The sequence below is a fragment of the Centruroides sculpturatus genome, unplaced genomic scaffold (genome assembly GCF_000671375.1).
Source record: "Centruroides sculpturatus isolate CEXI.00-Female unplaced genomic scaffold, Cexi_2.0 scaffold86, whole genome shotgun sequence".
NCBI classification, from domain to species: Eukaryota; Metazoa; Arthropoda; class Arachnida; order Scorpiones; family Buthidae; genus Centruroides; species Centruroides sculpturatus.
In genome coordinates, this window is record NW_019384475.1 from 629,984 (window position 1) to 644,443 (window position 14,460).

The 14,460-nt window shown below is 27.9% G+C and overlaps 1 protein-coding gene across 1 annotated transcript; it reads right to left on the minus strand.

Moving 5' to 3' along the window:
- Positions 1-7,261: 7,261 nt before the first annotated feature.
- LOC111621292 lies at positions 7,262-14,026 on the minus strand. Its single transcript, XM_023363378.1, has 2 exons — positions 13,441-14,026; positions 7,262-7,530 (listed from the first exon to the last, which is right to left on the minus strand). The coding sequence occupies exons 1-2, from the start codon at positions 13,704-13,706 to the stop codon at positions 7,344-7,346; spliced, it is 453 nt and encodes a 150-aa protein (XP_023219146.1). The 5' UTR covers positions 13,707-14,026; the 3' UTR covers positions 7,262-7,343.
- Between the last annotated feature and the right edge of the window lie 434 nt (positions 14,027-14,460).

A 14,460-nucleotide genomic window follows, 5' to 3' on the forward strand; every position in this document is an offset into this window, starting at 1 on the left:
TTTTTTTCCACGTGTAGTATAGAAATTTGTAATAAGATACATAATGCGGTTATAATAAAATATTGTGCGATTATTTTCATATAATTAAAATTAATATTTATTTATTTTTTAGAGAATACGAGGGAAGCGGCGCTTCCAACGCTTCTAATGACGGCACGCCACTGCTACAATACCAAGTAATGGTAAAAGAAGGGTGGTTTATAGTTTTTCATCTCGTACAGTAACGTATGGCTACAGCGACCATTTTTCACCGAACGATAATTTTTCATCTACGTACAGAATCTGGAGTATGAAGTTTCTTTACTAGAATCTTCTGGCCTATTTTTTTACAATTAAATACCAATTAACACACATACGGCGATAAGATGTATTTTGAATCGGAATGGGCTCTCCCATTCCGAGGATTTTGATTATCGTTCTAGGGACTGGAACAAATCCAGACGGATCGAAAACCCCCAGCAGGAATATTGTTTTCAATAATAAAGTAGCTTTATTCACTAATTGAGAGTTCTCTGTTTAGAACTAATATTAACATAAAGGACAAGCTAATACCCCAGGACTTTTTCGGATACGATGGACCCGTTCCTCACCACCCGACTGCCTTATTGTAGGGCTGGCAGAACCTGTATGGGCTCAATTAAAGACCCTCTTAATGCCCGCAGAAAGTGGAGTAAAGCAAATGAATACTGTGGGCCTATACACCTATAACTTTCCCAATATAATATACTATGCCCAAAGAGTAGTAGTTTAAAAAAAATTTTTAAAGTGTGAAGAATATTATTCTCCATTTTGACTTTTAAAAACGTCTCAATTTTAACGTTTTAGATTCAAATTTACAAAATCATTTTTTATTAGAATAGTTTCCTCGTTTATTTTGATATACGCTTCGTCATGATTACTAATTAAGATTTCGATAATAATTTCGTCGACTGACGTCAGGAAAAGGATGATCTTAAGTATCTCTTTATCACATTGACGTCTCTCTCCTCGTGCATATAATTTCCTGTTTTTTTTTTTTTAACATTAAAATGCTTCGTTGTAATCTATCAAATCGATATTATAAAAAATTATTTAGATTGCAATTAATCGATTTCAACATAAGGAATTTGTACGTGATTTATCAGATTTCTGTTTACGTTAGAACTTTTTTAATATGCAACAATGTCACATCATTCTTAGGTTCTTTGTGAAAGTCCTTCTTTCAAGATGACATTTTTGGCTGTGATTTTAGCATATCGAAGATTTCGTTTATACTAATATTCAAACACATGCTGAAAGTTGTTATAAGGAATTATAGCATTTTCTTTGCCAGAAAACTATCCGGAAACGAGTTATGACCGAATTAGCATGTGCATGTTCGGAAAGATATAAATGGAGTTTCGCAAAATATTAAACGCTTTCATTTAGAAAATTTAAATGTGGTACAAAAAAATCCACGTTTTTACTGCTCAATCTTATCAATTAAGATTCGATTTCAGGATTATATGTTAAGTTTTCTGGTAACTTACAGCTCAGTGAACTTGCTATTGCTTCCCATAGTGCTGTGAAATTAAAGTAAATGAGTTGTGCTGTAATGGCTTGTTTCTTTTTATGAATATTTCGATTCAAACATTGGTAATCACTTCAATTTTTTCACGTTGTTTTTCAATTCTATATTCAATCTCATTCATTATATATTCAATTTTTTAAAACTTTCCGTCCTTGTGGGCACTAAGAGGGCCTTTTTTTTTTTTAGCAATCCCATTATGGGTTGTGGGCCTGGCCGAGTGGTGATGGATGGGGCCCGACGTATCCGGACGGACCATCCCCCTTTCGGATTCGAACTCGTGTTCCTCAGAGCGGTAGGCTGCCACATTGACCGCTTGGCCATCCGGCCTCAATCCTCGAGTGGGGATGTATGTATACGCGGGTCAATTTCGTTGCGATTCAATTCGTAATGTTAATTGAATGGTATGAATTTCTATAATTTCTCCAGTAAGGTCATTGACGTGCATATTTTATCTGTATACACCTGACGAATCCATCAATAGAAGCGCTGGTAGTGATAGCTCTAGAATTCCATATATCGTCGAGAACCGTAAAACTTGAACCATATTTTATTGTAAAACTATTTTTTTTTTTTAAATATTAATAACATTAACTTCAGAGAAAGATGAATTCTGAGAATAATTTAAATATTTCTTAAATTAAAATTTATACTTTGAAGCTAGATGAAACTCTTACAAGTCAGTACCAAACTTCTTTCTATAAAATTCAAAAGCTAGAAGCTTTTTCCTTAAATGGAGATTCTGATATGAAAAAGTAATAAATAAAAAATAAACTCAAACTTTTGAATGGAATATCATATTTGCATATGGCTTTCAATTAGAAGATCAAAGTTACAAACAACCGAAATTTAAAGAAAACATTTATTTAAATTACTTTCTCGGCTATTATATATAACGGAGGAACAGTATAGCGTTGGTCAAGAAATGACCTCTCAAAGATGTTTACATTTTTGGACTCGGAACCTTGAAACGTTGAGAAAGAAATTCAAAATAATTCGAGGGTTTTTTCTATATGTATGGTTGTTACTGTGTGGGGGGGGCACAGTTTTGTTCATCCATTTTGAAGTTTAATAATTTCTGTGCGTTTTGTTCAACGTTTCTATAATTTTGCGGGAAGGTTTGGATATTAGAGGGATTTTTGCTATTAAATTTTAGTGGTTAAAGGTAGGAAGATAGATGGAGGTCGTGTCCTAACTCGAGTGGGGACGGACTTAATGATTTTATTGGATATTAGCATTTATAATTTTTTTTATGAAACTTGTCTCTACCTCAAAATTAACCTTTTTGCCAGTTTATAATAATTAGTAATATGCGATTTTATTTTTTAACAGATGGCGTAACACACAATTTTAACTTTATTGTTGAGGAAAGTTACGCAACTCGTTGCTGGATATTTTTTAAATTTGAGTCAATATCTTAAATTATGGGATATAGGAAAACGATTAAATTGACCCAAAATTTTTTGTATGGTCATTACAGCGTTAATAACCTTAAATTATATTCTAATTTTTAATTTCCTCATTTAATAAATGCAATAAGTAATGCTCAATGTAATTAATTCCATTGTTATAAATGAAATAAAATGCCTTTATATTATTCTATACGTGCATTTCTGTTATAAATTAGGATACAACTAAGTTCATTATCCTAAAAATTCCTTCTTATTTCGGTTTCTATTCTGAAGAAGAAAATTAAACAACTTTTGTGTTAATTTTATTCAGTGCAGCAGAAAACATTTTCCTATTACAGTACTGTATTAGTAAAACATATTGAATAGACGTTTCTAAAGTATATCTCCTTGGATTTTGTAGTAGTGCGAAGAATTTAATCGTGTTATCTAATTTATAAGATTAAAATAGCTTATATTCTATTTGTAAAGAGTTACATATCGAATATTTTTATAAACAGGATCTTTCAAAAAAGAATTATGTACATTAGTTGTGTTATTACTAGAAAACGATTTAATTTCAAAACAGAAAAATTGTCCAAGTTTTATATTTGTTCATTACAATTTTTCAATACGTGCACCTCGTGTCACACTACTCATATCCAGTCAATTTATTCCCAGATTCTCTGCAACATATCCGTTGTTGTTACTCCTGAAGCAGTCATCATTCGATTCTGCAGCTCCGCAAATTACTGGGCAATGATGGTACGTAGACAGTGTCTTTCACATAGCCTCAGAAGAAGAAACTGCATGGAATCAGGTCTGAGGACTTGCATGGCCTACAGAGCAATGGACTGTGGACAATGGATCGCACATGGCGTCCGATCCATTGTTGAAACACACGATTCAAAACTTTGCGAACCTCTCTATGAAAATGAGGCGGCCCTCATCTTGTTGAAAGAAGAAGTCATCAGATTCTTGATGCAGTTGAGGAAAAAAGCAAGTATAGCGAGTCTAGGAAGAAATTGACTTTCGGCTGAACGTATGTCACGATATACAGATATTGAGGGATTATAATAAACAGGTATGAAACTTGGACAGTATTTTCGTTTGAAAAATATCAAATCGTTTTCAGGTAATTAACATAATTACAGTAATTTAAAATCGTAAAGTTCTTTTTGGAAGACCTTGTATTTTTGAAGTTACCCGGCTTTATGAAAGTTAAGCGTGCCTATATAGCAAACATATCACGTGTTGTCAGGTCAGCAATGGACTAAAAACATCAAAATTTTATTATACATAAAATTTATTGAGGATTTAATATGATCCTCACTCACTTTGTATCTTATATTTTCGAAGACTTGTAATTGCATTAAATAGATTTTAATTTAGTAAATACAGTGTAATGTTCATTTACTGCAAAATGAATTAATATCTGTTACTACATAATTAATAATATGCCATTTAAATTAAATTTCATATGAAGAAATATGACGGCATAGAAGCTATTTATTATAAATAATTTTCCAGGTGTTGAGTTTCTGTAATTTATTTATACTAGAGAATAAAGTCAAGTAAGAGTGCGTGTTAGCCAATAGTGAAACTCAATCTAGTTCTGTATGTATCACATTGAGGGCGCCACCAGTCTAACCAGAATAGTACTAAAGATGGGTGCATGAAAAATTATTTTTGAAATATCACTGGAAACAAAGGTAAGGAAGTAGCAAGATCATTAGTAAATTTATTATTGAGAATAGTTTAATCATTGTGATAGCGTTGAAACTTGCAATGTGCTATTTTCACAAGGAAAAAAACCTTATGTTTTGCTTCTCAGAATAGCAATTCTGCTGTGAAAACATGTAATTTACGTGTCAAAAATTAAAATACTTGATACATAAAATATACAAAGAATACAGCATGAATGTATTGGCGAATACATTTAATCTGATATTATTTGCAAGAATACATTCCAATTGAACTGAAACTTCTTTAACTTTTCTTTATATAAAATTAGAAAATAGAAGCACAAGTCAAACAGGAAATTAATATTATCCTTAATTAGGATAAATATTGAAAGACTTGAAAGATAACGAAACAAGAACAGAGCAATAGGTCATTCAGAAGGCGTTCAGGAAACACCATTACAAAAGCGTTTTAAAAACAGGAATCATCCATAAATCTCTCGATTTAGCTAGGAGCTATCAGAAAATACTTCAAGATTATGAAAAATACAAACGATACAATAAATAATAGAAGAAATCAATGATGACATCATCACGCATCTCTGATAAAAAAAAAACTTTCTTGGAAGTTGGTCTCGTGATTCAGTATTATGTAATATTAATTATGTAATAGCAATTTTTATAAATATAATAAACATTTTAATTCCCAACTGTAGAGAAGTTAAAGATATAGACGATCTACATTATATTTTATGTTAAACTATTCGTTTATCTGTTAATTTATTAGAAAGGTTAAAGTGACTAAGTGCTGATTGACGTAGGAGCTTGTAACTAAGGCTCGTATCTTCATTTGTTACTATTCAGGCTTAAGATTTGGTTTATGGAAATTTGAATGCTGAATATATCCTTCAATTCTCTTAAAAAAGAAAAAAAACAAAGATTTATTCTTATACTAAAGTCTTTATATTTTATTGATAAACATAAAATATATATCCAAAACATGACCTTGATCCGATCTTTGATCTGTGGTACTCTTGTGTAACCTTCAGAATCAATGTAAACTTTTGTTTATTCTCATAATATAATTAAAAATCAATCTATTTGCAAATTGAAACAAATATAATTTAGTTGAAATTCATAAAGAAAAGTCACATATTTATTTAAAAATCAAATTGTTTTTTGGCTTTTGTTATTGAGAAATACTTCTTTTAGTAGTAATTGCATAGATAATACTAAGAAAAAATTTCCTCCTCAATAAATAATTGCTGAATACTTTTAAAAAATATCTTATCGAATATTTAATTTAGATACTTAAATATTTAAATAAATAATGCATTATAAAATTTATCATTCTTTAGAAACAAATTCATCAAAATTTAAAACGTAACAGATTAGTTTTGTTACTCTCAAATAACTCTTTACGGCAAATTTCTGGTACTTATGATTAATAATAATGATATAAACAATATTTTTCTTTTTTACTAATGCAATATCTTGCATATTTAGGATACTGACTCTAAACTTGATACTAGTTTTTTTCTAATTAGAAACCAAGCTCAAACTCATTTATAAGTGAATTCACATTATTAAATATAAAGAACAATAAGCTGACTTGTTAATTTAATTAGTATAATGTCGTTTAATTAATAATTCAATTAATCTTAAATTAATTTTGTTTGTTGCAAAATGTACTAAGGGTTGAATGTCTGCATCAAATTGTCAATGGATGTAACTCTATAGCTTTGGCATCAGAACAATTTTTAGATGGACGAGAATGTTTAGATAAAACTTAACCTATTCACGATAGATAGCAACTATACGGCGATCAAAGTTCACAAATAAATGATGTGCAAATAATTTCATTTTGTATTATTTTTCTTTATAAATTTCTTTATTTCTTTAAACTTTTTTATAAATTTAAATTACAATTTATTTCGTTCTTTATAATGCAAAGGATTATGAATTATGATATCAGTTTATAGTATGACTCCGATGAGAAAGGATTTTAAGATTTGAGGCCAATTTTTCTTGATGACAAATAAAAAAATCACTTATTTAATTTTAATCTGTCCCTCCTTTTATAAACACTAAAAGAGACGATTACAGAAACGAAGTTTAAGACTTGAGCCATGAATTTAAACTCGCCTCTGCCCAGATCTAGGCCATTACTCTTGATAAGGCTAGCTGTAGCTAACAATGGTCAACTATTTGCCTTGAGGAGAGCCTTAACTAGCACAGAAGATTATCTAAGCCATAATTGGTTACATTTCGTTTCTGAAATTGGACCAGAAGTTTGACTGCGCTCTTAATCTATTCGTAGTTTTATAGCTTCAGATGCTGCAAGGATTGCTAATGCCATTGTGTTAAATGTTAAATGTAATTTAACAATGTTGTGTGTATATATTTATATATAACACTATGTGTAAATGCTGGAATGAAACTTCTTGTTTTCATTCATACAAATTTTTTTTTACAACTCAGATGCGAAAATTTGATAATTTTATCTATTTATCTTCAAGGATTTTTAAAACAAAAATCCTTGAAGAGAGATGAATTCTTGAAAATAAACATATAAGCTATAATTGTAATGATATTTTCTTTTCATTTTTAAAATTAATTTTTGATTTTCGAGAGATTGAATATGCTAATTATGCAGTTTATGCTCTTCCTTGTACAGTACAAATGAAGCACAAAAAACTGGAACTTGAATAAAAAGAGATATATGTATTAATATATACATAGAACATTGAACTTTACAGTATTTAAATCAAAATCATATTTATCTTGCAATTTTATGGCGTATAAATCTTCCATTTTGTTTTGGTACCGGACATTATGATTATGGTCTGTGGGTCCTTTAGTTACAGGATCACTCTGGTCTCTTGGGCAAGATATCTGACCTATAGGCATCTGTCTGCAATAAAATACATTTTATCAAACGAAAACTATTTTATTTACCTAAAAATCATAAAAATTTAATCCACGAGATTAATTACAATGTCTATAAATAATTTCTAAATAATTAATGTCTATAAATAATTTATAGACATTAATTGATTAAAATAATGAATGAATTAAAGTAATTAATTATGCAGTTTAAAAAAATAAGAATTTGCAATAAAATTTCTCACGATCCTATAAAATAAATGATAATTTCTTTGATAAATGATGTTTTTTTGTTTGAAATTTTCTGAGATGATAAAATGGATATTTACATTCTTTCTGAAGAAGTTGATGACGAACGAACGATCTGTAGGAAAATCTATGGCTTAGAGACAAAACATGTGACGTCAATCCTGAATAAATCATGTAAAGAGACGGATGTGTTAAGTTTGTTTCTAAGACGTTCCTTTATACAAGATTACGACCTCATTTGATAAACACCAGAAAAATCAAGGACAATAAAACATTACGTCAATTTGCCTTCGGTTCAACGAAAAATATGAAAAATTTTTAAATAATTATTACACAAAAAACTTTTTATGTTCTTCATTTTAATTTTTGCGTTGTATTTATATAATTTTAAAAATATTATTTTTGCCTTTTTGTATTTTTTTAAATATTATTTTTGTATTTTTATTACTATTTTCTAATTTACTATATTTTTAGATTTTTTTCTATGATTATTTTAATATTTTATTTGTTTTTAATTTCTCTGTTTTCTCGTATTATGTTTATTTTATTTTTTATTTAATTTTACATATTTTATTTCTGTATTTTATACATTTTTTATATTTTATTTTCACAGTTTTAATTTTTGTACATTGCATTTTTATATTTTCTGATGTTTGTTGCATAATATAGGCTTATATAAATAGCTTATATCAAAGATTTAAGCTACATTTTTATGAAATTCAGGTTAATTTTAATTTTAAAAATGTACAGAAGGTAAAATGATATTTAATAACTTACAAAATAAAACTAAATAAAATAAATTTATATTCAATTAGATTTTAATGTTTTAAATTTAATAAATAAATAGATAAATAAATTTAATAAAAATAAATTCAAAATATTAATAAATTAATAAGCAAATTTAATTGACTATAAGTGAGGTATGTTTACATTAATTTAATATGCTTACAAAACGACTTGAGATGAATGTTTACAGATTGGATCTGATACTATTCAACTCAAATTTGTGCTTATATTTCAAAATATTTGAGTTAACATTAAAGTTTTTAGTCAAGATTTCACTATATTTTAATCCTTTCGTAACCTATTTTAATAAAAATTAAATATCATGCAATTATTTGCACGATATTGCATGATTATTATATATTAGCTGTTACCCGCGACGTCGCTCGCGAGGATTTTGCAAACATACCCCATTTATATTCAGTATTTCAACAATCATAGTAATTGTTATATAAGACCTACCAGCGAGAATGATGAGAATTGTTGAAAATCAAACCAACTGTTTTCAATTTGATCAATTTTCTGGAACGTTTACAATCATGCTATAATCGAACCATTATGCAATAACAAATTCGAATTTAAAACGGTTCGAACATTTGGTTAAAAAATCGAAATATATAAAAACATTTCAGACATTGTTATAAATATTATCAATTTAATACACCTAAGTACTCAATGAAGACTAAACGTAGTTGAAAACAAAAAATCGCATCTAAAATAGTACAGTAGAAGCCGTTCTTCAGGTTAACAAGTAAGTCTTAATGCTCTCCCTCCCAGCGGGGGTATTTTCAAAAATCTCTTCTTAAGGCTGTTATACACGATAAGGAAATCCTTTGAGGATTAACCGTGATTTTTTTTCTATCTATCCATTTTTAAATAAAAATAATTTTTTATACGTTGGAAGATATTTTAATAAGTTTTGTAAATTACTATGTTCGATCCAGCCAATTATATCCGAGTTTTTTTCGTCTGTTAAGCACATCCTTTGAGGATTTCCTTACCGTGTATACCAGCCTTTAGTGTGCATTCTCATTGCATACCCTGTGTACAAAATTTCACCTCTTTAGGTTCAGCGGTTTGCTCTAGGCGATGATGAATCAATCAGTCAGTCAGGACAAGTAATTTTATATATTTAGATTACTATAATCAAGCATTGTAAAACAGTAAATTGTAAGTTATTATTATAATTTATTATATTATTTGGGATTAAAATAAATATAATTAACATGGAAAAAATGCTTAAAAATATAATGTTTCTTTCATTATCAATTTTTCGCATTAGCTTAAGCATAAGCGATGCATCAAAAAGCAGTAGCATATCTTAACAATCACCTATGGAATTATTCATGCGTCAAACATGAGTTAAAATCATTAAAATAAATAAAATTGATAATGAAAGAATGGTTAAGAGTGTCAAGTATTCTTTCACTGTTTAGTTATTGATGTTACAGTTATTTTTAAGCATAATTAATGTATCAGAAAACAGTACTCTGACACTAATTTTTCCTTTATCAATGGCATATTCATGCCTAGCAGGACAAGATGCCATGAATAAAAAAGAGGGCACTTTACTGAAAAATATAGGACAATAGAAAAAAACGTAGAATATGTTTTTCTCAGTAAGTTTTTCTTAACTATTGCAAATTATTGGAGTAATTTACAGTCAATTAACACTTTATTTTAAACTTACATGCACAACTCTAAAAAGGAAATTCTTAAAATGTTGAGTGTTTGCTATAATTTGAAAATTCCTCCCAAATACAAGGTTAAAATGTAGGACATCCGGAAAAAAGAGGACATCCAGTCATTTCATTTATGCATTAAACGTTATGAAAATAAATATCGTTGATAATGGAAAAATGCTTAAGAATGTTAATTCTTTTATGATGAATTTTTTTGTTGCATAAAAACTATTCTTAAGCGTAACTGATACATAAGAAGACTCATTTACGCATTATTTATATATTAAACATGATTAAAAAGTACTAATTGATGATTTCTATCAATTTATCACGACACTTGACGCGTTTATAAATCTCCTCACTCGAAATTTATGCAATCTTTATACACATGCTACACGTGTAAAATGTGTGAGTCAATAATTTTATTATTTACTTATTTACGGTATTTTTTGAAAGAATTTTTTCATAATAATTCTTGTTTTAACATTGTAATAAATAATATTGAAATTATAAATAATTAAATAAATATTTCAAAGTGAAAACATGCTACAGAATTACAACTGGGAAGTGAAATAGCTGTTGGTTCATAACTTAATTGTCATTGAAAAATTGTGATGTAACTAATACAAAAAGGAAAATAAAAGTAGTTGAAATGAAAATAACCGTAGTTTGAAGTTAGCAAATTTGATATAATGTTTACAAAAAATTGTGCAATAGCTGTAAAATAAGTGGCATTACATACTATTATTTTTCAACCGGGAGTTCGCGAACTCCACGGAAAGATGAACGTATTTTACGTTTTACCGCACGTGAAACGTTGCTAAAGATTAAGAAATATAATGACGTAAAGAAATTTAGATATGATTTTGATAATTTAAAGTTAAACAACACTTGAAAAATTATAATATTGATCATGTTTTCGGTACGAATTGTTTGAAGTACCAATCATATTGTCACTTGATGATAAATTCTATTTTGATAAAATACCATAAAACAATAGTAAATATCGTTTACTTTATTATAAATATCTTACGGATAAAAATTTTTATTTATAATTTATTGAATCATATTCAAAAGACTGATAGAATTTTTAACATTTATAAATAAATTTATATTCAATTAGATTTTAATGTTTTAAATTTAATAAATAAATAGATAAATAAATTTAATAAAAATAAATTCAAAATATTAATAAATTAATAAGCAAATTTAATTGACTATAAGTGAGGTATGTTTACATTAATTTAATATGCTTACAAAACGACTTGAGATGAATGTTTACAGATTGGATCTGATACTATTCAACTCAAATTTGTGCTTATATTTCAAAATATTTGAGTTAACATTAAAGTTTTTAGTCAAGATTTCACTATATTTTAATCCTTTCGTAACCTATTTTAATAAAAATTAAATATCATGCAATTATTTGCACGATATTGCATGATTATTATATATTAGCTGTTACCCGCGACGTCGCTCGCGAGGATTTTGCAAACATACCCCATTTATATTCAGTATTTCAACAATCATAGTAATTGTTATATAAGACCTACCAGCGAGAATGATGAGAATTGTTGAAAATCAAACCAACTGTTTTCAATTTGATCAATTTTCTGGAACGTTTACAATCATGCTATAATCGAACCATTATGCAATAACAAATTCGAATTTAAAACGGTTCGAACATTTGGTTAAAAATTCGAAATANGTATATACTCCAATTATCTACAATTAACCATTAACCAGTGCGAAAATTCATTGAAATTGGCAAACGTTTAATAATTACTTAAAATAGACTATAAACTTCTATAGAGAATATATGCAATAAAACATTTTGTAATCTTGTAAAAGTTATGAACTCGAACATTGTGAACCTGTTTTTAATTCCTTTGAATTTTCTATCAGCAAATAGTCAAAATGTTATCATTTAGTATCACATCACATGCGTATCTGCTGATGTACAAATATCACGTGCTAAATTTCAGTATCACAAAACGAAAATACGAAATGTCATAAATTTATACAAGAGAACGTCTATAAAATTTAAGAATAAAAACTAAATTTATAAAATAATAATAATAATAAATATGTATTGAAATATATTGTAAATCAACAACACTTTATTGAGAAACTATAGCATACATGCAATAAATACAGCAATGCTGCGTAAAATCACTTAAAAAATACTTTCGTGAGAATAAAATCTATTTATTTATATTTTAAGATTTTATATTTATTAAAAATTGACGGCACGTTATAATTTAATAAATATTTCGAAACAGTATTATAAGCAATCGCATTGATATCATCATATATAAAAATGTAAAAAAATATTGATAATGATCGAATCGATCTTTAACGGGACATGGACACGTAAAATAAACATTATTATGTTTGTTACTGATAAAAGAGAGAATAGTAAACTAATAATAATATTTACATATTTAGGTATTTGCACTAAAAAAATACAAAACAAATAATAGTAAACTATAAGAAGTAGTGCGCGTTTTTTTTCCAAAGAATTGCATCTTTTTGCAAAATTCTGCGTTTTAGAGAATTTGCATTTTTCAATATTTAGGGAACTCGGCGTTTTTACATTATTTTGTTTTTAAGGAGTTTATTTTTTTAGAGAATTTATTTATTTATTTATTTTTGATTAAAAAATTCTTTAATAAAGCACAGAAAAATACATAAAATACTTTTTACAGAATTTATATTAAAACTTCTTTCAAAAACTGCTTAGTTAAAAAAAATGATAAACAGTTTTTAATCGATTAATTGATCAAACGTTTCATAACAATTCACGTATATTTACCCTGTCTCTGGTGTTAAACATTGCATAAAAACATGATGAGTCATTAATTTTATTATTTATTTTATAATTTAAGACGATTTTGCTTAAATTAATTTTTTCTAATAAAACAAAGAATCAACTAATAAAAGGATTCATTTTTTTATATATTTATGTATGAACTATGTAAATTACAATAAAAGATTCGGTTTAAATAATTATTTAAACCGAATCTTTTATGGTAATTTATTGCGAAACTATAGCATACATGCAATAAATACAGCAATGCTGCGTAAAATCACTTAAAAAAATACTTTCGTGAGAATAAAATCTATTTATTTATATTTTAATTAGTTAAAATTTTGCGCTCGAGGAATCCAGGTTCGAGTTCAAATCGAGATTTTGATCGCCGGAAGTTATAGCATCGACTTACCGTTCTGGAGGATTCGGGATCGAATCTTGGCTTCCAAAAAGCTCCAAGAAATTTTCATGGGCGGCCAGGTCCCGTACCTCATCACCCTGTCTCTCCCGTTGGGGTCGAATCAACAATGGGCATGGAAAAACAGTCTTTTTAGTACCTTTAGTGAGGAAAGAGTTAAAAATTAAAATCAAGAATTCAGAAATTTTCATGAGTTGACTCAAATATGTCGAGCCCCATTCTTTATCATTGTGAGGACATGGCCAAAGGTTTATGTACATGGTAGCCCAAAAGTCAGTTAACAGAGATATATCTTTTAAGATTATTTTAAGAGCATTTCAATCGCTTCCTTGATTAACACATTCAACTGCTTCGAACCGGTTGTAACCGTTCTTAAAATATCAATATATATATCTCGGTTAATGGACTTGTTACGGTATAAAATTTTCTGACGTTTATCTATAAACCGAAGCATAATTAAGATAACCTGTAGAATAAGAACTGTTTGTGCATTTATTAATTAATCACTAATGAACTCAAAATATATATTCCCTGTTATTAAATAACGTATTTCCTGTAGACCTTGATGTTTTTCTACGTCGTAACTAAATCCTTTCTTACACAATTTTGAATTTATGTAGCGTAACGTCGGCGTTACGCTACGTAACGAAATAAAAATTAAGCTATTTTAACAGTAAATCATTTAAATATAGATCAGTAGCTACTGTACTGATTTTTTTAAAAAATAAATGTTTATTTTTATGTAGATCAGTATTTATTTACATGTAGTTTGCCCCGATTTTTCATGCATATTTATATTTATCTCATTATAAATATGTTAAAAGTTTATTAGACTATATCGGGGATGCTTTTGGTATATTTTATTTTTTGTAATAATAACAGTTAAATATTCGGATTAAAGTCCTAAAATTCGATAAAGTAAGCTTAACATAAATCGAAATTTAAGTGATTGAGCGCCTTAAAGTCCGCTAAATTTTCGATAACAAAATAGATATAAGAGTTCATTGTAATGTG